The sequence below is a fragment of the Mirounga angustirostris genome, unplaced genomic scaffold (genome assembly GCF_029215605.1).
Source record: "Mirounga angustirostris isolate CCGP_5_RB_7025 unplaced genomic scaffold, mMirAng1.0.hap1 SCAF_2, whole genome shotgun sequence".
Taxonomy (NCBI): Eukaryota; Metazoa; Chordata; class Mammalia; order Carnivora; family Phocidae; genus Mirounga; species Mirounga angustirostris.
Window position 1 is genome coordinate 20,781,279 of NW_026991710.1, and position 25,441 is coordinate 20,806,719.

The window sequence follows — 25,441 nt, forward strand, 5'->3', positions numbered from 1 at the left end:
AAAAAATCCTTGCTTACTCTGACAGATATAACAATAATTGGGACCTTCCATCAGCCAGAGATGATGACACCCCCCTGGGGAAGCCCTCCACCCCGTGAATGACCCATCTAATGAAAGGAAATAGCATGGTCAAGGGCATGAGGAGGGAGAGTGTCATTTTTTTTCTATTTTTTTTTTTTTGTAGGGAAAAAGAATCCCTACATTTTTATATTGTCCCAGCTTCTTAGAAATCTTTACCTGAAACAGACTGGAAATACTGCACGGTCCAGGCGATCAGTACAGACAGAAGGAAGGTTCCCAGAAAGTAGATCTGCAGAATCCGAAGCATGAGTCAGATGGCTGACAAAGGGCAGGGGCCATGAGCGCAGGGCTGGGGGAGACGGCACCTACCAGGGCAGAGTGCAGGACGGCACCCCAGATGAGCCGCAGGTGAAGGTAAAGCCAGGCCAGGGAACAGGGGCTGAAGGACTCCTCACTGCTCTGGCTCCAGCACCTGCAGACAAAAAGCACAGGGAAGCCCGAGGGATCGGCAAACTTGGGGGGCATCACCCATGACCCTCGTTGTCAGATCCTCAAACCCCCCTCCTGCTCTGGGCAAATGGGCACACTTGAGATGAAAAACAAAGACACGAAGCCCGTTCTAAAGGGTTGGGGCCTGTCCTGAGATTCCAGGCTCCTGGCTGGCAGAAGCCTCAGAAAAAGATGAGTCTTGTTCTCAGTAAAAAGCTAATGGGTCAAGGAGGACCCCGACACAGATCTGCCAGAGGCGGATCTCCTGTCCGAGTGCCTGTCCAAAGTCCGGACGTCAGAACGCTTCCCTATCTTGCAGAAAGGCACGGTCTAATCAGACACATTATTCTTTCCACTCTCGTGGAAAACCTTGGTCAGCACTTTAACTTCAGATCAAGCACATTCTGTATAGAAAGCCTCAGATGCTAAAAAAGGGAAATAGTTTGGGTCCAGCTGAGTGTTCTTGAATCAAAACAAATCCCGAGCCCTTTTTATAACCACTGGCGTTACATAATAAGAGAAACTCAGACTTTAGCCAAGAAGCAAACACCACCCACTTGGGTTCCCCCAGACTCCACAGGATTAAAGAAGGCTCCGAACTCACCTTTCATACAGTTCCTGGAGGATGGAGATGTTATTAGAATGGATAGTTGGGTCAATTTCCAAGAAATCTAAAATATGACGTGGGATTATAGCACCTTCCTCAATGAGCAGAGCCAGGTTAAAAAATCCCTGAAAACAAGCCACAGACCAAACTCATCAACTCCTTATAATAAACCCCAGACACACACCCTTCATCAGAATGTAAACTTTTACAACCTCTAGGTTTTTTGTTTGTTTGTTTATTTTTTGTAAGTCCCTTGAGCCAGATGGTTTTGTCATCTTCATTGATGGATTGTTTCCCTAAGTATATGCATCTGAGAAATTTATTTGCAGGAGAACCAGGAGGCTTTCAGAAGATGCTGTGTCCCATCTGCTCAGAAGCCAGTCAACCAGGGGAATCTGTCCTTTCTTGCTCATTCTCTCAAGACAGAACTCGCTGGAAAACGTGCCCTTGTGTCATCCACAAACCAGAATACCAAGTTGAAGGCAATGTCTATCACTTATAGATCATGCTCTGGGACACCATCAGCATGTCGGAAATCGAACAGAATGTTTTTGTGGCCGGGGGTGCTCCTCCTGACTGGCATTCTAATGTAGAGAGTCTCTCTCATGCACAATGTCACACATGGGGGGTTGTCTCTGCTCTCCTAGGCCAGTGTGGAAAACCGCTCGTGATCCTCTTGGCAATTGGTAACAATTCCTTACCTCTTCCTTATACACCTTGTTCTTGACCCTCAGAGGTAGGACCTGCCTTACTGGGCTGTGCAGATCCAATTAAAAAAACCAGCAGAGCTAAGAGGCTGACAGGAGAGGTGATTCATAAAGAATGGGAGCTACTACACTGTCTGGGGACAGGCACCATCCATCAGGGGCAGAGCATATGGCCGGACCGAGAAATCCACAGAAAACGATGCGTTACTCACCATTAGGGATTTACAAGTGAAACGGGATTGTTGCCCTTCAAAGAATTCATGGTCATGTTTTAATGACTTGTATCCTCCCTTTGACCTTTCCTTTCAGTTGCCATGGACAAGGATCTCAATGAAAATCACCCCCAACAGGCTGTATACACCAGGCCTCTCATTACCATCCCATGCAATAATCATGATAAACATAATAGCAGGTAACATTTTCTGAGTGCTGTTATAATGTGAGGCGTTGTTCTGTTTTATGTATGTATCTGCTTAATGCTCGTAACAGCAGATTGAGATAGGTACTATTAGCCTCTCTATTTTAAAGGTGAGGAAGCTGGGGCACAGAGAGGTTGAGGAACTTGCCCAACGTAACACAGCTGGACAGGGGCAAGGGCTGGAATCCAAATGCAAGCACACAGGGCCCAGAGTCTCAAATCTTTACCTTCACTATGCTGCCAAGTAACCTCCAAACAGATCAAAGTGTTGTACCTTCGAGATGTACACATAACACACACTTATGCGCAAGCAGAAAATAGAATATTTCTCCACTCTTTAGAAAGAAGGTACTCTTAAAACTTGAGATATTAGAAGAAAAGAAAAAAAATCACTTTATGTAATTTTAATGTCTCTTGGAAAAATAGCAAAATTAAAATAAATGGGAAAACAGACTAGGCGAATATTTGTATGCAATGTAATAGCTTAAGGTCCATTATCTACTGGGCAAATGTATAAAGAACTGATTCTGATTTAAATGGAAAAAAAACCACCAGTATCAGGACGCCTGAGTGGCTCAGTCGGTAAAGCGTCTGCCTTCGGCTCAGGTCATGATCCCGGGGTCCAGGGATGGAGTCTGGCATCGGGCTCTCTGCTCAGCGGGGAGCGTGCTTCTCCCTCTCCCTCTGCAACCCCCCCCCCCGCTCATGCTCTCTCTCTAATAAATAAATGAAAATCTTAAAAAAAAAAAGCCAGTATCAAACCTCCAATAGATAAATAGGAAGAGAATACGAATAGAGAATCCACATAAAATATATCACGAGTAAATGATCGTAAAGTCTACGTAAAAATGTCCATTGCCACTAGTAATCAAATCAATGCAACGTAAAACAACAAGGAAGTTATCAACTTATAGTTATTTAATTAGAATAGTTAAAAGTGAAGTCATGAAAGCATCCAGTGCTGGCAAGATTTCTGTCCCTTTCCCGCACTCAGCCACTGCTTGGTGAGGTATTCGTTGGAAAACCCTTTCAGAAAGCACATCAGCCCATGTGCTATTAGTATATAGCCATGAGACCATTTCAACTGTTTGATTCAGTAATACGAGCCCTCAGATTATTAAGAAATTATTCAAATGGAGATAAAAGACGGAGGTATGAACATGTCCACTGAAGCACTCGATAGCCTTGCAACAGAACCAGAAAAGGCCTCCGCGTCTTCCTTAATAGACTGTAAATCCCAAGAAGGCAGGAATATTGTCTATTTTTTTCTCTTCCGTCCCCACCACTAAGAAGTGTCTAAGACATGGCAGGACTGAAGAAATAGGTGCCAAGTCAATGCATAAATTAGCAAACGAGAATAAACGTCCACCAATAAGATAAAGCTTAATAAATTACAGCCATGGGCTCAACAGAATATGGGGCAGTGGTTAAGAGTAATTAATAGTTACAGAGACCATGCGTAAAATGCACACATCCCTACAATATGTGAAAAGGGATGGATTTTCTAAGAGGCGTGGATGCTCTTGTCAAAATTACAGAGATACACTTGGCTGTGGACAGCAGCTAGAGGGGGACAGGAAGACAGGAAGGAGTAAAGGCCCAGCCATGGAACCGTGGCTGCATCCTTTAATGCTTATTTTCCTTTAAAATTATCTTTTAATGTTTCTATAACATTGTTTTTCCAAAAAATAAACATCAGGATTGAAAAAAAAAAAATAGGTCCCCTAAATCATCGAAGGAAGTTTGGCTCTAAACTGAGTCCTTTTAGCACCAACTCTGATTTCATTCCAGAAGAAGTAATCATAGGAAAGATCTTGTTCATTGAGTGTACTCAGTGCTGAATGTTTAATAACATTCAATCCTCATAACCTATGAGCTAAATACTATTATTATCCCCGTTTCCCAATGAGAAAACACAGACTCAGTGATTTAGTGACTTGGCCGGTAGGAATAGCAATGAAGTGGTAAAGACGTGGGGGTTTAACCCAAGTAAAGAAACACTCAGATGTTGTACCTCCTTTAAACAAAACAAAACAAAATCTAAGATAGGTATGCGTTTCCAGCTTTTGCTCTGTAATCAGACCGCAAAGCATAACACCAGAAACCTGGTGTCTAAGAAGGCATCAACCACAGGGCTCCTGGGTGGCTCAGTCGGTTAAGCATCTGCCTTCGGCTCAGGTCATGATCCCAGGGTCCTGGGATCGAGCCCTGCGTCAGGCTCCCCGCTCAGCGGGAAGCTGCTTCTCCCTCTCCCTCTGCCCCTCCCCTTGCTTGTGCTCTCTCTGCCAAATAAATAAATAAAATCTTAAGGAAAAAAAAAGGCATCAACCATTGCGACTTCCATCGTGAAAATGACCCTGAGATTCTCACAGGAGCATTCCGATTAGCAAATGTCAGAGAGATGGAACCAGAGGATCATCATGAGCTCACCACACTAATGATTGTTGCAGGCAAGATCTACTAAAAGATGCTAAAATTAGTGGACGGAAATTTGAGGAGAAACAGAATATTTGCAGAGTTGCAAACGATCTCCCCAGGATATATATAAATTAGAGAGAAAATTGTTAACTTTGCAGGGAAGAAACCCAGCAGAAGCTACCTTAACCAGGGGACTGAGATCAGCCTCACCAGGAATCAGATGTACTGACATCACTCATATGATACACTCAGAAGGACATATCACTTCCGTGTTTTCCTTGCTCAAAATGCATAACTTCATTCTATTCATGAGGAAGCAGAAGACAGAGGCAAATTGAGGCACAGTCTACCTAATACCCAGCCAGTGTTCTTCCTGAGTATCAAGGTCATGGAAGACAAACAAAGGCCGAGGAACTACTACCGACCGAAAAAGACTAAAGAAAAAGGACAACTAAATGTGATGTGGGAGTCTGGATGGGATCCTGGCACAGAAAAAGGGCATTAGTGAAATCCAAGGGAAAGCCTCAAGTGTACCTAATGGTCCTGAGCCAACACTGACTAGTTGATAACGGTATTGTGGTTATGTGCAAGATAGTCACATTCGGGGAAGCTGGGTGACTGGTATATAGCAACTCTCCGCACTCTTTTTGCAACTTTTCTATACATTTAAAAATCCTCCAAAATAAGAAGATCCCCCCCGCCCCCAAAGTCACCAAGAGCAAATTCCTATCACTGAAGTGTTGGCCCAACTATACAAGCAAATCATTTGTCATGTTGACCACACTTCCAATTTCTTCAGTTTCTACGCAGTGAGTTAGTTTGATGGAATCTGGTAGAAAGACTCCTGGACTTGGAGCCAGAAGACGTGGCTTTAGGATCGGGCTGCTTCCCCTGCTACCTGACTGGTTGGCCTTGAGCAATTTATCACCTGATTGCAGTCCTGTTGTCCTCCCCTATAACATGGCTATAATCACCCCCACCTTCAGGAGATTGCTGTGAGAATAGCGTGGCAACCGTAGCGGGTGCTCCATGAAGGTTCCCCGTTAGGGTTCGTGTCCTCACAGAGCTGTGACAATGGAGGAGAAATGACTTTGTGACCTGGGAAGGAGTAAAGACGGGAGGGCTTTGGGAGGACTCCAGGCCTCGCAGCCTCACAAACAGACAGCACCCAGGGTTTGTCTCTGTGGTTTACCTGCGAGTCTCCATCCAGCGCTGCTTGGGCGTACATCTGCACGGACAGCTCAAGGTCTTGGGACTGGTTTTGGTGGTCATAGTAATAAAGGTCTCCCATTTTCAAATACGCTGCAGGACACAAAGCAGAGGCCCATTGGTGAAGCGGTTCTATTTCAGACCGACATTTTCAGTGGCTGGTCCAGTCGCACGACTGAGAGTTTTTCCTACCTGGACCTGAATACATAACATCATTGTTTCCTTGGGGTGTCAGGAAGGGGGTGCGGGAGGAAAACCTTTTGTACCGAGCACCGCCATTTCTAGACACATTTTCTTGCTTTGCTGGGCAGCTCTCCCAAACGGGTCTGTGAAAATCCCAGTCTACAACCTTACAGCGCAATTGGCCAAGATCGTTTGGGGCACTTTATTTGACATCTGAAATTTTGCTGCCTAAGTTTGATGACTGGCGGGTATTTCTTTACTCTGTTTAAGCCATAGATTTTTTTTTTCCCCCTTGGAAAAAGTTTTGCCTAATGGTGTATGTATCACTCAATGTCTAGTCAGAAAAATAGAACCTGTGTCCAGTGGTTCAAAAGATGGATTTCAACACTGGGAACCGGTTACCAGGGTGTTAGAAGGGCTGAAAGGGCAAATGGGGGAAAAACCAACAATCCAGAGAAGAGTAAGATAGGAAACTATTACCATCCCTAGATCTGGGACCACCTGAGACCACAGAGGGTGGCCTGCCGGTAGGAGCTGGAACCATATGGGTATACAGCCATTGCCGGAGACACAGTCCGAAGTAGAGGGAGAAGGGGAGAGATACCTGGACTTCTCACTTCCTCCCATCCAGCAATCTCCTGCCGGCACCTCCCATGGGCTGAAACCAATCAGATGCCCAGGAACACAGGAGTCTGGGAACTGTACTTCCTGGGGATCAACCCCTCCCATTCAGAGCAGAGCAAGACAGGGATACATCCGAGGGCAAAAAAGGCAAATGACTGGCCCAGAGAATCTCTCCAGAATAGCTTTCTCTTTTGAATTCTCACCAACTCTGAAGAAATGGTGGGTTCAAGCATTCAGTGGACAATGGAGGAAGAGAAGCACATTGCTTGTGGCCGACAGCAGTTTACTCATGATCTTAATAGCAGAGATTTTTCACACTCTTTCCTAATTGTTTAGAAATACCATACTTCACATAAAGCTGTTAGATGTTCCCTGTTACGAAAGATTAAAAGCTTCCAATGCTTTAATTTAGCACCCATTTTTCCATACATACCAAATGAAGGAGCACCGATTTGAAAAACAGAGAAATTATAGTATCTCCAAACACAATTAACACCCAAGTATCTCTTGGCCAGGTCCTAAGGGGGTGAAGGGGGAGAAAAAGTTAATTCATTAATATATTTCAGCCAAGTGACTAATTTTGCCTTCATAAAACCCAACTCATTATCCTTAACCTTAGAACTTCCACTCCAAGAAGAATACATTTACTTACTGGCCTCTCCTCACAGATGTGTGCTAAATTTGTCTGGGACACTTCGATTCCAGTTTCTGCTGCTAAAACATAATACAGCAAAGCTTCGTGCCTAAAAATAGATGATTAATAATAAATTTCATATAGTGGCTCTTACTAATATTCACAGAGAGCTCTATATTCAAGCATAAGAGGGCACAAAATAAGCAGTTTTTTTAAAGCCACAAAATCATGAGTTTGTTGTGTGTGTGTGTTTTTAAAATAAATCCTGTTGTTAAAAATACTGCATGCACTGATTTATTTTCTATCTTAAAGGCTGAACTCACTGATAAGGTTGGAGAGTTATTAATGCAACAGCTACCTCTACTGGCTAAATGGTGTATGGCATGCTGGCTGGGTGGTCTCGTAGCCTTCTGTCCTTGAATCCTTCCATTCCCACTTAGAAGAGATAAGTGGCATTTAGAAAAAGCCCTGTGCTTTTGGGTCCTCGGTTTCGTGAAAGCCTTCATGGGACTTAGGATTCTGAGCAAGCTTAATTAAAGCTGAGTTTTTGTGATGCATTAGAAGCTTGGCAGAGGAGAGGGAGTTTACAAGGGGCTTGAAACCAACGGCCAAACACACAGAAAAAAAAAAAATGTTCGATACCGCTAGTAACTGAATGATGGCAAAACAATGACGGGTCACTGTTAATCTGTTGAAAGACTGGCACAAGATTCATAAGACAGAGTAGCAGCAAGGGTTTGGGGAAATGGACATATTCCTAAGGCCAGTGCTTGCGGGAAGGCCGGTGACTCTAGCCGTTAAATGCGGGAAGTCTTAAGAATGCACATACCATTTGGCCAACAGTCCTCCCTTGTGAAGGTTTATTCTAAAGAAGCAGAAACATGTGCAAAGATTCTGTGACAACAGAGTTCACGGCAAAGCTGTTTATATGAACAAAAAAACACTGGAAGCAACTTAAGTATCTGAAAATCAGTGAGTAGTTAAATTACCCCATGGTGCAGCCACTTTCAGATGAGGCCATTAAAAATGATGTTGTAGAAGAGAATTCAAAAACGTAGAAAGATGTTTATGCAAAATTTTCCACTCAGTTAAGAAAAAGAAACAGCAGGATGAGAAACAGAGCAATTCCGTTTTTGTAAAGCAGAAATAAAACCGAGTGCACACCTTCACAAGCTCAAGCCGGTGCATATAGGCAGAGAAAAAATAATAAAACCCCCAAATTATCTATCAAAGTGCTCACAGTACTTTTCTCTAGGTGGTGAGAATCAAGTCATTTTATTTTCTTCTTTTTAATTCTATGATTTCCTCCATTTCTTTGTGCTACCCAGGTTATGAGCGAAATTTTATTTTGACCAGAAATCGTTATTTTGCATTCTCAGGGGTTGACATTAAGAACTTTCTTAACTGCAGCTCCACCCCAAAACTGGCTTCTGGTGGGACTGGTGAAATAAGGAAAGCAGATTCTGAAATCATTTTTTCTACTCTGTTTAAGCAGCTTCTGGTGGCCCATCCCCTGGGGGACAGAGAGAGGTGACTGGGGGTCAAATTAGGACAGTGAGACCTTCAATCGGACACAGTGCAGGTCACGGGCCGCTTCCCAGACACCCAAGGCAGTGGACCAATTAGCCATGACTCATGCTAAAGAGAGACGAAGCTGGCTGGGCAGTTGTGCACTGCATTGCAAGCCAGATAACAAACCCACAACGGCAGCTGTAAGAACCACACAAAAGATGCCTGGGCATTTTCCTACACAGCTGGTAAAAATCATGCTTTGTGACAAGAATCTTCAGAACAGACCCCAGATGGAGGGCATGCAAAGGAGGCCTGGCAGAAAGTCCCCATCATTCTGCGACAGGGACCCATTCCCAAGGTCTCACAATCTTGCGTTTCTTTGGAGACACTTGGATTAGAACCAGTGCCTGTTTCCCCCAGGGATGGATGCGGGAAGGAGCTGGTGTAGACTTGCCAGCTCAAGGTCACATGTCAGGCCAGGTCCCTCTGCTGCCATAACTGGATGGGATGTGGCTCACATTATTAAAATGTAATCAAAATGGCGTTTTCTTCGACAGCTGTCGGGCAGACTGTTCTAATGTGCGAGGGAGGCATGAGGCTGACGCTTCCCGGAAGAACTGAGTCACTAGGATAAACTTTACAAAGACAAGATCTTGTCTCTTGAGTTACTTTGGTGGTGGGGAGGGGAGGGAGGGGTGAGTTTTATAGGAAGATTTGCACTGTCCAATTACTGTATAAGCCAAGGGGAAATTTCATACAATTCCCAAGCATTTCCTTTGAGGAAGCACTGAAATCCATCAAAAAGAGATGTCTATGAAACATCGATGTCAACAGAAGCACTGAAGGGAAATCCACTTCTGTCTTCCCTCCTGCAGAAACAATCCTCCGACGCCGTGCACTCCCACACCGCCACCATCCGCAGGGGAAGGTTAGAACTCTCAAGGCCAGACTTCCTCAGCCTATTAAGACTTCTGAGAAATGACACCTCTGCAGAAATCCTACCCACATTTAGCCTCCCAGTGTTTTGTTCTTATTTAATTGTGTTTCAACACAGAGTGCCTAGAAGTATTAATTACAGATATTTCTGTATTTATATTCATGGAACAAACATGTATGCAGCACTTAACTGTGGGCAGGAAGCCCAAAGATAAGCCACAAAGCTGTACTGTCCTTTCCATGGATTTCCACAAGGCTTAGGAAGCTCACCAGAGCTTCAAGCTTTATTTCAAATGCACTAAAATGAAGTTGTCCCCCAGACAGTCATTCTGACAGGGATGGGGGTGGCTGGTAGACATGGAGAGGAGGGGATTTATGGTAAAGAGCGAGTTTAGGGGCTTATTTGCTATCCTCCCACTTCCGACTCAGCATATACACTTAGAGAGTTTTATAATGATACATCTTATTAATCAATCATTTGGCTGCTTGCTGTGAATTGTGAATTTGAATACCTCTGAGCAGCTTCCCAAACAATTATATGATGTTCTTTGTGCTCTTCTCTGCAGCTCAAACCGAAAGGATAAAAAAAAAAAAAAAAAAAATCCTGGGATCTCTGTGGAACTCGAGACCCCTGGTCTCTTGCAGAAAGGTGAATCTCTTTCAACTGAATTTGGCATGCCTACTTGTCTTGCCTCAAGCCCGCCATAATCTGGCTAACCTCCTGGGTTAAATATTTGGGGCATATTTAAGACAAAGGACAATAAAACACATGGCTCACAGATAAAACACACATGGGGGAAGGCAGAGAGAAATGAAACATGACAGTCAGCCTCTCCTTCGCTGACTTCTGGTGTCCGAGGACAGCCTGAGGCATGACAACATTATCTTCCATATTATGCCTATACAGCAAAAAGCCCTTTTCTCAATTATGCTCCTCTTTTAAACTATCCCATATAAATCTTGGAACAACACAGAAAAGCACAAGCTCATCAAACTGACACATGTAATTTGAAAATAACGTCCAGAATAAATTCACTCACAGAAAAGGAAAAAGGGGGATGGACTTGGGACATTGATGGATGATTTAGTTCTATTACAGCAAAATAGATGGTACCAAAAAAGCCACATTGTGGTATGGGGAAGCCAACATTCCTATATTTCCTGGTTAACCCCAGGGCCGGCTTCAGGACTTGGAGAGCGGGTGGAAATAGAAGCACTTCGCCTCAAATACATTGTGATGAAGATTTTCCCATTATAATGGATACTAGATGTCTCTTCCTGTTGATAGAAAAAAAGGCTTCGGATCCGGATTGAAACTTAATAATACTTAGCATCAGCATCAAGATTGACAAGGATATGGAGAAACAAAAATGTATACATGGTTGGCAGGCGAGTAAATCGGTAAACTCCTTTGGAAAAACAGCTAGCATTACCTTGTAAACGTGAACACTATCTTATAAAGTACCTGCCCTGTGACCCCACTCCTAAGTTTATATTCTAGCAAAACTTTTCCTATGTATGCCATGATATACATAAAAAATGTTCATGGTCATATTGTTCTTAAAAACAACAAAAAAAGGGAAACGCAAATGTGTGTTAAAATAAGAATTGGTAAGTAAAGTGTGGTATATGACAGCAATAAAAATGACCCGCAGATACATGCCTCAAGGGATATGAAGCTCAGAAACACAGTGTTACGTTTAAAAAAGAAAGGCAGTTGAACCATATATAATATGGTTCTAATAATATAAAGCTCAGACATAAGCCAAATAACTCTACTGCTTAGGAATATATCCACGTATAGCAAAACTATAAAGAAAGCAAGGGGAGAACAACAACAAGGCTTAGGATGATGGTTACTTCTGGGGACTGGGGGTGGGGGTGGGTTTAATCTGGGGGGGAAATGCAGGGAGCTTCAACTGTTCATTTTCTTACATAGGGTTACAGGTATTCATTGTATCATTATGCTTAAGAACTTAAGAACGTATACATATATATATATATCACATATCACTTCATACTTATCAACGACTATATGACAGAAGAAGGAGAAAACAACTCAACTGGCTTCTGCCACATCTCCAGTTCAAATGCTCAGCTCCTTTTACCTGGATTCTGAGCCAGCATGCCCCTTCAGACTCTCCCTTCTCTTTACCATCAAACACAGTTGTCTGGTTAGACATCTCAGGACCCAGCTTTGTCATGTCACTACCTTCTCCCCAAACTATCAATAGCTCCCCACTGCCTCATGAATTAAGTAAAAAGTGTATGACCTCCCATTCAAAGTTCCATAGAGCAGCATCTCTTTGCTCTTGTTATTTGTCACTCCCTTTTAAAAATCTTACCTGAAGGCAAACTGGTGGCTTAAAATTTCCTAGACTCATCCAGAATTTTCCTATCTCTTTGCTTTTGTTTCCTGCTATTCCCGTCATCAGAAATGCTGTTCCCTGCATGGCCAAGTGGAAATCCCACCCACCCCTCAAGGCCATATTATCTGCTACCCCCGTCACGAAGGCTGATCTAAGTCCCACAAACCAGATAGCATCTTTTCCTTCTCAGAATCCTTCATGCTCTTTATATACTGCTCATGTGCCTTGAGTTATGGTTGTTCTATTTGCCTTAGATCGTGCACTCTGTTTTTGAGCACTTCCCAGGTAACCCTAGGTGCTGGGCCCTGGGGTACAAATCACCGGACAATCAACAAGAGCAGTCATGATCTTAAAGGGAGTAAGGAGTTAGGGAGGACTTCTCGGCAGAGGAAACAGCAAGTTCAAAGATCCAGAGGTCAGACAGAATGCAGACCACGTGAGAAACTGCAGATAGTTCAGCATAAGGAAGAAATGAGGCAGAGCGCCTGGCTGGTTAAGTGGTTAAGTGCCTGCCTATGGCTTAGGCCATGATCCTAGGATCCTGGGATTGAGCCCCGGGATGGGCTTTCTGCTCAGCAGGGACCCTGCTTCTCCCTCTGCCTGCCGCTCCCCCCTGCTTGTACGCTCTTTCTTTGTCAAATGAATAAAACCTTTAAAAAAAAAAAAAGAAAGGAGGCAGCAAGCTTCCCCACTTCTTCGAGCCCCGCCTGTGGCATGCCCTGCAGCTTACGGCAAGGCATCCTGCATTTAAATGTACTCAGTAAAATCTGCTGACCTGGATCCGAATTCACAGTGTAGAACACACTTAATTTCCCCCTCCCCTCCACCAAAAAAAAAAAAAAAAAAAATCAATCTTGTGTTGTGGCTGAATATTTTAAGAAGGACAACAAGTTGCAAAAATCTTAATTCATCTCGACCTTCACAGCGAATTTTAAAATGTGCTACCTGAAATGCTTTGTGATGTTAAATTCAAAAGCAGGCAAGAAATGTAGCTATTAATAGACACTCTCTTTATGGGGAAAAATAGTGTCAAGCATTGTGGTGTGTATGTGTGTCAGTGTGGGGCTGTTTACGGATGTGCTCTCTCTTTGGGAAAGCCCACGTACACACTTCGGGTTTTGAATACTCTTTTTCCCCTAAGAAGCTTGTGGGGAGCAAAGAGGGGGGTAGTTTGGAGGATGAGAAGTAGAGAATAAATTAAATTTAAATTTGGGAGTTTTAGAAACTGAAGCTCACTTGGGAGACAAGATAAAGCACCAGAAAAATTATAAGGTGCATCAAGGGGAAAATAATAATTCCATTAAAATTTTTTCCAGATTGTGCAAAGTGAGGTTATAGATAATAAACTTTCACAGGATGATAATAACAAACATTCCTTTTGGTATTTTCATTGGGTTCACGTCCCTGCCTTCTTTAAGATTTTCATTCACTGACATGCTATCTGCTGATTATGCAGGCACCCATGGACGAAAGGAGAAAATAGTGTTCTTTTGGACTTATATTTTAATTTTTAATTCAGGTTCAGATCAGAGTATGATCTATGATAGGTCTGGTCTAATGTCTTTGAGGCAGTGGACCAATGGGATATGTGCCGATTTGTATACCCTTTTAAGTTATTACTGAAATACCCAGATCACTTGGGCAATAAACCAACCAAGAAAATATGTCCCAATGGAAAAGTAAGACAGAGTGGCAGGACTGGCAGAAGAAATCAATAAGATGGAATCAGGTGGAGTTTGCAGTTTGGAAAGGTGTGCCCTTATTTGTAAAATCAAGGCACAGCAAACGGGAATAATTTGCAAGTCCTCAGTGCAGCATCTCATCCCATAGGGTACAGGTTGAGATTTGTTAACTCCATCAGAAGAAAGTTAAAATGGGGAATCTATTTGGCTGTGATATCCGAGGGCTGGTGAGTGAGTTCCAGTAATCCCAGGCTCTTGGCCATGGAAGATGTAGTAACATATCAGTGGAAAGATGTAGCTTGAGCCTTAAACACACTGCTCTCTCTGCTTCCCATGAACTTTCTGTGCTCTGCCAGGGAGGGGCAGAGGTTCAGCTAAGACCCCCTGTGCTGTCTCCACTCTAAAAACAAGAGGAACAAGCTTGAAGGGAAGAGAAGTCAACACATTCATGGGTCTCTCAACTTGATGAATGTGGATGCTTCCCCTAGAGAACTAATTTTCGTGTATAATTAAACATGGAAATGCTATGTTTTCCAATCAACAGCCAATCAGTCTGTGATACTCTGAATATCATTACTGGGAGGCCATGATTTCCCTGCAAATTGCTTTTTCGGTTGTATTTTAAGACTCCATCTCATACGACTACACTGACAAATTGAAAGGTGAGGGCTGAGAAAGTTCATTCTAACATGGGTCCCCAGCTTACCATGAGCCCTCCAGGTAGGCATTGAGGCCTTTGCGAATGACATGGCCCAAGTAGCCATTTTTCTCAGCTACGTGCTTTGCCCATCTGAAAAGAAAAGGAATGAGAAAATATCCAAACTGTGGCAAATTAAATAATTGTTTTTTCTTCATATGATCTCAGTAAATCCCAGTTGGGGATTATTTTGCTTGTTAGAATTTTTACACAGCAACAAACCAGAACTGAACATTAAGAAGGCAAAAAAAGATGCATTTTGAGAACTTTACATTCAGTGCCTTTTCTTATAAGTGCTTAGGAGTTATCGTGTATGGAGACAAAGACGTGAGCGATACCTAATGAAAAATAACCACCGATACAAAAAAAGATAATCTTCACCAAGAGTTCTAGTACTCTCTCCATTAAAACATGTTTACTGATTTATTATAAGGTTTCCCCATTTTTTTTTTCTGTTCTCTAATTTATCCTGGAGAATTTTTACTAAATAATGAACTGGCCTGTTGTAATCTTTAGACTTACAATCACTAAAAGAATATTACAAGGATACACAACTAACAAGCTAATGGAAAGAGGAAATAAAATTTTTTAAAAAGACTTGGGTAGCTCAGTCGTTAAGCGTCTGCCTTCGGCTCAGGTCATGATCCCAGGGTCCTGGGATTGAGCCCCGCATCGGGCTCCCTGCTCCGCGGGAAGCCTGCTTCTCCCTCTCCCACTCCCCCTGCTTGTGTTCCCTCTCTCACTGTGTCTCTCTCTGTCAAATAAATAAAGTCTTTAAAAAAAACTTGAGTAATGTAAAGGAAGGGTAAGAAAAGGGGAAACAAGCACAAAGAATGGATGGGACAAGTAAGGAATAGGTAGTAAAATGGCAGATTTAAAACAAAATATATCTGCAAGTTGCGTTAAATGTAAATGGTCTAAATATACCAATTAAAAACTAAACTCGTCAGACTGAATAAAAAGTACACAAAAACCCAATTATTTGCTGCTTAGAAGAGATACATATTAAAATTAAAAGAAGAAAAGATTAAAAGTAAAGTCTGGAAAAAGATATAACTCTAACAAAAAAAACTCTAAGAAACAAAAAAAGCAGGTGTAGCAAAATTGACGGTATGCTGGTCATAAAGCAAGCCTCAACAAATTCCAAAGGACTGAAGTCATTCAGAATGTATTCTTTGATTGCAGTGGAATTAAGCTAGTAATCAATAACAAAAAAAAATTTATGAAACATATGAATGTTCACACCAAACATCCTAACAAATAATGATAAAAAGCTTCAAGTTTGTCTTGGTCAAGTTTTATCGATGAGTTCAGGTCAGGTTGGATTTGCTTTCAAATGTCTTATGAAACAAAACCTTTTGAAAAGCCAGACTGTTGGTTTGAGGGTGATCTAAAGCAGAGGTCTGCAAAGTTTTGTTTTTTGTTCTTTTTTTCTGTAAAAGGCAAGATAGTAAATATTTTAAGCCTTGTGGGCCACACATAGCCTCTATTTATATTCATCGTAGTGTGTGTGCTTGTCTTACACCCTTTAAAAATGTAAAAAGCATTCTTAGCTCCTGGAGCCACACAAAACAGAGGGTGGGCCACATGTTACTTATAGGTCCTAGTTTGCCAACCTCTGTAAAACATTTTCAGATATGCATGACCTCAAAAATGCACCTCTTGTTCACCATTCTTTAGGAAGCTACTGGAGGATGTGCTCTACAAAAGCATAGGAGTAAATCAAGAAAGAGGAAGAAATAGGGTAAGGCAAGGAGAGCCCAAAAAGACAAGGATGAAGGGAAAGGAAATCTCCACAGTGATGACAAAGTTAATTTCAGGAAGGCAGCTCTGTCCTGAGCAAAGACAGAGATGTCACCGAGATTAAGTTAATTGTATACCTGGTGGGTGTGGACATACTGAGGAGAGATTTAGACAACTGTGGGAGAATTTGGAGAATTAAACACATGAAAAATGATAAGTATGCAGAAAGCTAAGCAACTGAAGGACTATGAAGTGTAATTAATGCTCCACAGAACACAAAAAACTGTGCAAGAAAGAAAAAGTAGTCACAGCATATTACATGGCTCAGCGGGGAGTAGCACTCACATGGCCCTAATAATGGACACCCTGCTCCTAATCTAACCAAAATAATGATATATTTATGGGAAAATGGGACCAGGTGGGAAGTGTGGATGCATGGGATGACGGGTGGCGGCAGAATGAGAGGGAACTCTATCTTTATTTTTCACAGTGGGACATCATTAGACAAAGCCTGTAATGAAAATAACAAGAAATAGTAGTATGAGCATGTCATTGAAAGAGAGAGGCAAACAGTAAAGAAATAATGAAAAGACTGAAAGTGACTTATTCTTGAGAGCAGGAAGTAGTCTGGGTGGGGTAGCAGATTGCTTGCTTTTCCCATGTCAAATTATTATTTTTTTGGTTTCAGTTAAAATGTACTTATTTTTGCCTTGTCGAATGAGACGGCTCTTGAAACTCTGTGCATGTATAGCTGGTAAAAATAAAGATTGAATTCAAAATTGCAAAACAAAGAACGGGGACTCCATTTTCAGGCACAGTGAATTAAGTACGCGGCTTTCCCTTTGTGCACAATAGCTGACAGATTCTTACACAACAGCCTTCTCGGGATCTCTAGGGAATGTCTCCAGGTTTCCTGTGATATAATAGAGAGAACACCACAAGGTTCCTTCAATGTGTCCGCCCTGTGCAGCCTTATGGAAATATTCACCGGCTAAAGTCTGTAGAGAGATAAACAGAGTTATCTCATTAGTGAGGAGTCCTCCCAGGTGGATTGGTCTCCCTGGAGCCAACACGGTGAGACACTCAACCCCTGATATTTTCACCGGCTCATCACTTCTGATATCTTTAGGAAAACCAAGTCAAGCTTCAGGAAGACAGCCCATCACAGAAGCCAGCCTCTGGATGCGATAACCCTGACAGTAAACTATTCTGTTAAGTTTACCCAATAAATTAATAAGACAACACGTAGCTACGAATCCCTTAACCCTTGTAAATGAAACGGAAGAATGTATCAGAAGTCATACCGGGTGAAAATTCAGGCATTGGCTTTCCTAACCTTGATGAATACTTTCTTCAAACTCATGTGCCAAAACTGCATCTCCCGCAGGAAGGTGAGAATTAGAATATGACAATAAAAAATCCACACTAGCATATAAGTGGGTGGGTGACCAGACATGAGCAATGCATAAAAACATACAGCCCCTTATGCAGGCAGAGAGAGGCAGAGGGGAAAAAGAAACATTTAGAAGGGTGAATATTCTGCTGGTTACTATTATTTTTGCCGAGGCGGTTAGCTGCCGTTCTGCAGCAGGGCTTTGGAGTCAGATGGGCTTGGGTCTAAATCCCAGCTCTGCTCCTTCCCCCTGTGTGACCTTGGGCATATTAGTTCATCTCTCCAACTGCGAGATTTCTGCAGCTGAAAAATAGGGCTTCTAATAATACCTAGCGCGAATGGCCGTTTCAGGGATTAAATGAGATGTATTCTCAAGGTTTAGCACAGTGCTTCACAGAAATTATCTTCCAGGTCCCAACCCCCAGAAACTTGCCGCTGCCTCAGGCTGGCCCATCCTGCGAATTGCCCCCTCCACTCTTCTACCTCGATAAATGCCAAATACTTTGGAGTCACCCCGTTTCCTCTCCCCTGTCACACCTCACATCCAATCCATTAGCGAGCCCTGTCACCTTGACCTTCAAAGTACGTGCATAATCCAGCCACATTTCCATCCCCCTCCTGGGGTCGCCCATCGTTTCTCACTTGGATTCAATACATTAACCCCCTGCTCCCCTCTTGTCTTCTTTAATCCTAGTCTCTGCTAGGATCTAAGGGGAGGCTTTTAAAGCACAGCACATCACTGCCCTGTCCAAAGCTGCCCAGCGGTTTCCCATCTTCCTCAGAGCGGCGGGGACCTCACAATGACCTGCGCACCTGCCTGCCCGACCTTCTCGCCCACCTATGCCCCTCCCCCACTTCCCGCTCCCGCTGCTCCAGCTTCCCTGCTGTTCCTTGAGGAGCAACAAGCCTGCTTTCCTCTAGGGCTTTTGCCCTGGCTGTTCCCTCTTTCTGGAATATTCTGCTCCCAGATATATATAAGGCTCCTGTATCCCCAGTGCCTCGGAGAGTGCCTGGCATAGGTGGGCATTCAATGAAATTTGTGGACTGTAATGGTGCAGAAATTATAATCACCATCATCAAGACTATTAGTAATAACGAGGGGCTTCCATTTTGTGCAGGGATCCCAGTCCTGCCTCCACTAAGCGTATGACTCTGAGTAAGTTACATATGCTCTCAGAGCCTTGATTGTTCATTCTGTAAAATGGATATAATCATAGCAGCTATTCCAGAAGGTAATTAGAATGACACTGGGTGCCTGTCAACTATTTTTGAGTGTCTATCACAGAGGAAGTGCTTAGCAAACACTGAAGACTGTCACTGTGGTTTTCACTATTACGAAATCTGGTCTCATATCTGGCAACCCTATCTGGACTCAGCTCTCTTTGCTTCTAGTAAGATCAATCTCTGCACTGCCTCTTGCTCATTCTCATCTCGAATCATCTTCCCCTTCTTCCCTAGTTCAGGCCTCCCTCCTCCAGGAAGCCTTCCTGACTGCTTTTGGCCATCACAGTTTCCCCTGTCGAGATCTGTTTGGGTCAGAGCAAAGAGCACACACTTGACACTTGGCTAGATACCATCCTTTGCCGTTTGCTGTCTTATCTTCCTTACTGGACCCTGGAGTTGCTTGAGGACAAGGTCTGTGTCTTGGGTGGCATCTGCACCCCCACGGGGCCTCATGCAGGCCGGGCACATGGCAGACAAGCCAGTGGCCAGTGGCACAGCTGGTCTCAAGCCTTACTTGATTCCTTTCAGGAATTCCGGGGAAAATGCCATCCAAATACAGGACTCCAAGATTGTACGATGCATCCGGATTCCCCATTTCTTCTGCTTTTAACCAGTACTTTGCTGCTTTGGCATAATTTTTCTTGAACTTGTGGTAATACCATCCCAAGCCATTGACTGCCTGATGCAATCCCTGGATTTTAGAACAATGAAAAAAAAAATTACTTTTAAAAAAAATTTTTTTTAATGAAACCTAAAGAGAATCAATTGTTGGGAAAGCACTCTGCCTGCATCTGAGCAAAACCTTTCCCGTCTCTTTCTGGGGGCAGATGGCATTAAAGAAAAGCTAAGTGTTAGAAACCACGAGCCTGCTCAGAGCCTTCCCCGGGGTGGATTTCATCTGGCTGCTGCTGGGGGATTCCTGCCTTCCAGCATCGCAGCGATGCTGCCCCCAGATCATGGCGCAGCGCCTGCAGGCTCCTGCGCAAAGCCCTTGTCTACAAAAGGCCTCTTATTGCCCCGCAGCATCAACAGTGACCTTGTGACTCATGAGCGCTCACCTGCGAGGGGAGGCCTGACCCCCCCCCCCCCCCCCCCCCGGGCTGGGACAGTTTCTAGGTGACCCGCCTCCCCATCTGTTGATTACTCTGCCCTGAACACCAACAAATTCTCAGAGGGAAGCGGCTGCAACAGCCTGCTTGCAAAGCACAGGAGCTCTGAGGCTACTGGGAGTCCCAGTCCTGACTACCAGGTAGAGTTGGGAGGGTGGGGGGAGGGGGGCTCAGGCGGGGGGAGGATGGGAGGAGGGTTTTGTGTTTTTTTTTAAGATTTTATTTATTTGTCAGAGAGAAAACGAGAGAGAGCGAGCAAGTGCATAAGCAGGGGGAGCGGCAGGCAGAGGGAGAAGCAGGCTCCCTGCTGAGCAAAGAGCCGGATGTGGGACTCCACCGACCCCAGGACCCTGGGATCATGACCTGAGCCAAAGGCAGGCGCTTAACCAGCTAAGCCACCCAGGGTCTCTGGAAGGAGGGTTTTAAAACTGTGTCTAGACCTGGGGCTGGTACCGAGGAAGTGCTTTAAGCAAATCGAGTCTGGAGCCTCCTTGTGCTTGCTGATTTCATTCTAGCAGGTACTCCCGTGTGCTTTCCCCAGATGCTCCCACTGCTTCCACAGGGCAGCCTGCAGCTTGGTTGTTGAGGGCTCAGAAGCCCTGCAGGGGTGTGAGTGCTCCGGAAGGAGCCTCCGGCCCCACAGTGAGACACCTGTGTGTAGACCTGGGCATACAGGGTCCTCATACCTCCCTTTCTGCCAGGCCCACCAAACCATGAAGAAGCAGGGGAAAAAGGATCTGAGGGTCAAATAGTGCCTTGCATCTGTAAAACTTGTTAAATCAGAGTCTAAGTATAGAACCAAATCTCTTTCACTACCTTTCACCAGTGAAGGATGGGTGTCCCTTGAGAACAGATGCCAAGATCCCAGGCTGAGCCTTTTCAGTCTGCAGTGGATGCTAAAAAGCTACACTTCCTAGATTTCTGTCGTACTCCGGGTGCCAGAAAGACCAGGGGGAAAGAAACTAACAAAGCCCATTAAAATAGAAGTTCCAGGATGCCTGGGTGGCTCAGTTGGTTAAGCGTCTGCCTTCAGCTCAGGTCATGATCCCAGGGCCCTGGGATCGAGCCCCACATCAGGCTCTCCACTCAGTGGCGAGTCTGCTTCTCCCCTCTCCGGAGCTCTGCGATCTCTCTCGCTTTCACTCTCTCTCAAATAAATAAAATCTTAAAAAATATATAAAATAAAATAGAAGCTCCATGAGGGCAGGAATCTTCGTTTTGTGTCTCAAGGACCTATATTAGTGCTTGCTACAGAGTAGGTGCTCAATAAATATTTGACGAATGAACGAAAGCCACCCTTTGAATGCTGGAAGTCCAAATCCTACACCTTGAGGATGGAGAGTAGGGTTCAGATCTGCAGGCCCCCGAGATAACTGACTCCCAAGCCAGCTGACATCAGGAAGGGTGTCAGTGCCATGGATCTAGTCATCGAGGCCTTCTTCCTGAGCTGCATGCTGAACCAGGTGCACGGTGGTCTCTTGGAAAGTCTGGCAGAATGGCTTTCAACCATGTAATGGACCAGCCATACCATAAAGTGGCAACAGCCAGCTTCGGAACAAGCCTATGGAATGTACACAGCACAGTGACTTTTGCTGCAAAGCCAGAGGCCACAGGCTTATTCAGGTGCCTGAATAACATCGGCAGAACTCCACGAGGGATTGCATGTGGAGCCCCACAAGAAACCCCGTCTTTCTCGCTTACTTTTCATATTCTGTTCTTGACATGCACAGCTCAATCGCCACATTTGCTCCCAAGTGACTTTTCCCTAATTCCGAAAACCAAACTATATGGGACCTTCACCACAGTGCCTGACAAAGAGCAGGGGCCTCAAAATGCCTTGCTGAGTCAATGAGCGAGAATCACATAACACTTTTAAGGATATGATGACTCCAGGCCATAACGCAGCATTTCCCAATCCTCACCTAAGCTCTGCTAAGAATCCCTTCAAAACGAAGCACATGAGACATCAGCTCACCCCTAGGATGGCTAAAGAGATGCAGATTTCACAGCTGCCGGGGCAACCCCATCACTGCCCTATTTTAGGATGCTTTGGACCGAATGCCCACCGTTAATCTGCCCTTTACTTTGTGTGTGTGTGGGGGGGGCAGGAGCTGGTGTGTGTTTCGGTGGGCTCCCTTCTCTTGGGTCATGTGCCTTCTTGACACCAACAAGGTGGACGGAAAACCTCTTGGCTCTCTTATTCCACGCTCCAACCTCCTGTTCTACACACACAAAAAGAGACTCCGAACTTCTCAGGGGAGGACGAGGGGAAAAAGAAATCAGCATGGGTACTTGAGGAGTCTTTGTTGATAAGGCAAGTATTAGCAGCCTTGGGGAGGGGGGCACTTTCAAGCGCCAGAAGGGCTATAAAGGACTCTGTCGAGGTTGTAGGCTTAGAGTGCTTTCTACGAATTGATTGGCAAGTTGCATGCATGCACCTGTGAGCGTGCGTGTGTGGGTGTGCAACGCATTGTACGTGTGTGTGTCCCCTCACAGGTGATATTTAACCTCCATTCCGCAGTGCCATAGTGAAACCAGCTGACTCGACGACAACATTTTAAAGAAAACAGTGACAAAAACAGAGCAATTTTTAAACCTGGCCGTCAACTTGATATACATGCCCATTATTAAAGCACGGGCAGGACACGGGCTTGGACACGACAGGGTTAACCTTCAAAGGAATTCGGCTTTGGGTTTTCCTAATTCAATGGCTTGTCTACATACCCATTCAATTCCAAGGAGCCCCGCTCCCCCCCACCCCTCCCCCCCACTGCTTGTTATCTGGGCAGCCCGTGATTATAATTTTAGCCTTCAAACAAAATCGGCCTGAATTCTATTGACTGGAAGGTGCATTCAGCTTTTGAGTTCCGCCGTCCCCTTTGTGGCGGGTTTCTGTCCGTGTTGCAGCTCCGAAATGACTAATCACCGCTATGGCAGCGACCCCTCCCTCCCCACTCTGTTTTCCATGGGCCGGGCCAAAGGCTGGCCATGTATTCTCGTAGCCCTGTGAGCGTGTGGGTGTGCGTGGTGCAAATGTTTCCCTCTGACAATATGCGAAAGTGTTACCTTGGAAGCCGCTTTCTTCATCAGCTCCAAAGCAAGCCGTCTGTTCTTTTTCACTCCTTGACCCTAAACAATGATAAACAGCAATGAGTAGGAAGAAAATAAACCCAGAGCGCGCTTGAAAACATGACGCAGGTGTACCAGTGCTCCACATAAAATACTTCAAAAAGAAAAGCCAAGCCTTCTTCGTTAAAAGCCTTACCTTAAAGATGTCTACACGCAGAACTACTCTACCATCATCATCATCATCCTCACTATTGTCTTGCTTATATGGGTGGTGCAGAGGCAGCAGACCTCACCTTGCCCGCTTAGCATCCATACAAACCCCCCATTATCATCGAGTGAATCCCATTCCTGTCAATCCACAGGTCCTATTGGGAGAATCCCTGAAGAACAAGGTAGTGAGTCTGGTCATCCTGGATGCGTTTCTCTGTGGCTGGCCTCGTTTGCGAGCCACATACAGCCCTTGATCTGGGACGGGACAGTCGGAAGTTATTAGGTTGTCCTCTGCAGCCTTCCTGGGTCCTCTCGGGAGTCTCCAGGGGGGACCAGCTCAAGAGCCAGCTGTGAAGGAGACAGGACCCCTTGGAATCTGTCGCGTCAGATACTGACAGAAACTGACAAGGTTCCTCCTGCTACAGAGTTTTTCCAGCTACAGGCGGTATGAGCACTGCCACAGACAGAAACGGCTTTGGGGTCCTTGCCACAAGAGAGGGACTTTGTGGGACCTCACCGAGGTGTCCGCAGGACCGTGTGGGGAAGTGACAGGCCTGAGGGTAGAGTGGGAGAGGACCTCAAGACCTCTCTCACCACAGGACTGACAATGAAGATGGTGGGCAAGGCAAACCGGATGAAATCCATCGCTGCTACTAAACCAACCTAGCGTCTGTGTTGACACACTCACCCCTCGTGCCCCATGGAGACTTCTTGGCCAGAGACACAGAGGTTGATGGGGTCACATGTGATATAATGTTGGGGGTGCTTTGTACCAATAGAACTTTCAGCTCTATTGAAATAGCACTACAGTAAGGGAAGACAGAACGAGCAAACATCCCCGTGTTAATTCAAGCGGTGGGTTCCGCACCGTGCTGCTCCATCTAATCCTCACCACAAGCTTACGGAGATGCTGCTAGCCTTCCCATCTGAGCCCTTGCCCAGAATCGCACAGTAAGTGAGATGCCGAGGCAGGATTTGAACCCAGGCAGGCAGGCTCCAGAGTCCAAGTTGTAACTAGCACACTCTACTTCCTCCTCTGCGTTCCCGTTCTGTGCTGAGAACGTATAATGATTCATAACCTCCTTACAGAAAACGTGCAGAATATGTTTGTCTCTGTATTTTTCAGGACCCCAAATAAAATTGCGAATCCAACTAAAAGTTAAATTATATACACCAAGTTTCTCCTAGCCTTCAAGTTACCTATTTAATGAAACTGATGAGCTGAAGCAAAGTTGAAGATGAAAATATTTTTCAGAAATGCACCATTACTTCATTTAATAGAGAGGAAGAGGAAAGGAAAAAGGACACGGAGGCTACGTGGAATAACTGGATGGGGCAATGGGACAACCTTTTTGGACTTTCTGGAAAAGCATAGGAAAGAGCAGGACGACAGAACGTTAGAACCTGGTTGAACTCAAGGTTTATCTTCTCCAACTTCTTTGCTTTGAAGGCATAAAATGGGAGGATGACTTACCCAAAGCCTCACAGTTAGATCTGTGACTAGAATTCAGGTACTCTGATTTCTAGGCACCAAGTATTTTCCAGAATATTTGTTATGTAAACCTAAGTGGGATAATTTCTTGCACAAAGACCCTGCACTAAGCACAAATCTGAGCCACACTGGAAGTTGTTAAGTGAGAGAAATGTAAAGTCCTGGTACATAGTAAGTGCTCAATAGTGTCCACTGGGTGAATTCATGGAAAACAGCTGCTACAGTAAAAGTCAAAGTGCTATCCTCATGTGGATGCAAGACGGGATGGCTTAGACTGTCTTGGCCAAGCTGTAGCCACCATGGCGCCATCCTACAATGTGCCAAATGCCCACACAGAGCTCCAGAGCACACCTCTGTTCTTCACATTTGGGAAGCTCATTTTCTGCATGGGGTTATTTCACATGGAACACACTTAAAGTGAGCTTCTGACCAGAGGTAAAATCTTCCCATTACTGAAATACCGATAAGGGCCTTCCCTTGTCCCACTGAGGGATTCTTCGTTAGAATGCGGGAGAACCCAAAATCTTTAAGGTTGGGAAAGCAGACAATCCGTCACCTCCAGAGTCATTTTTCCTGTATCTGTCTCTCCCTCTAGATGGTGAGCGCCTGGTGGGCAGAAGTAATGTCTGATTCATGCTGTTATTTTCTCTGCACTTTGACAGTGACCAGCCCCAGCTCCGGCGGACCGGTGCCTC

At 44.6% G+C, this 25,441-nt stretch overlaps 1 protein-coding gene across 4 annotated transcripts in view; it reads right to left on the reverse strand.

The window, feature by feature from the left end:
- The window catches only part of SEL1L3 (SEL1L family member 3), a 110,748-nt gene that overhangs the window by 20,395 nt on the left and 64,912 nt on the right, over positions 1–25,441 (reverse strand). For all 4 annotated transcript variants that reach the window (XM_064584343.1, XM_045881369.3, XM_045881372.3 and 1 more), the window contains exons 14-23: positions 23,042–23,104; positions 19,381–19,557; positions 17,120–17,247; positions 14,516–14,599; positions 7,329–7,419; positions 7,110–7,194; positions 5,853–5,962; positions 1,115–1,242; positions 391–493; positions 238–310 (exon numbers count right to left, since the gene is read on the reverse strand). In XM_064584343.1, the coding sequence (XP_064440413.1) occupies positions 238–310; positions 391–493; positions 1,115–1,242; positions 5,853–5,962; positions 7,110–7,194; positions 7,329–7,419; positions 14,516–14,599; positions 17,120–17,247; positions 19,381–19,557; positions 23,042–23,104 (1,042 nt within the window). The remainder of the gene's footprint in view (positions 1–237; positions 311–390; positions 494–1,114; positions 1,243–5,852; positions 5,963–7,109; positions 7,195–7,328; positions 7,420–14,515; positions 14,600–17,119; positions 17,248–19,380; positions 19,558–23,041; positions 23,105–25,441) is intronic.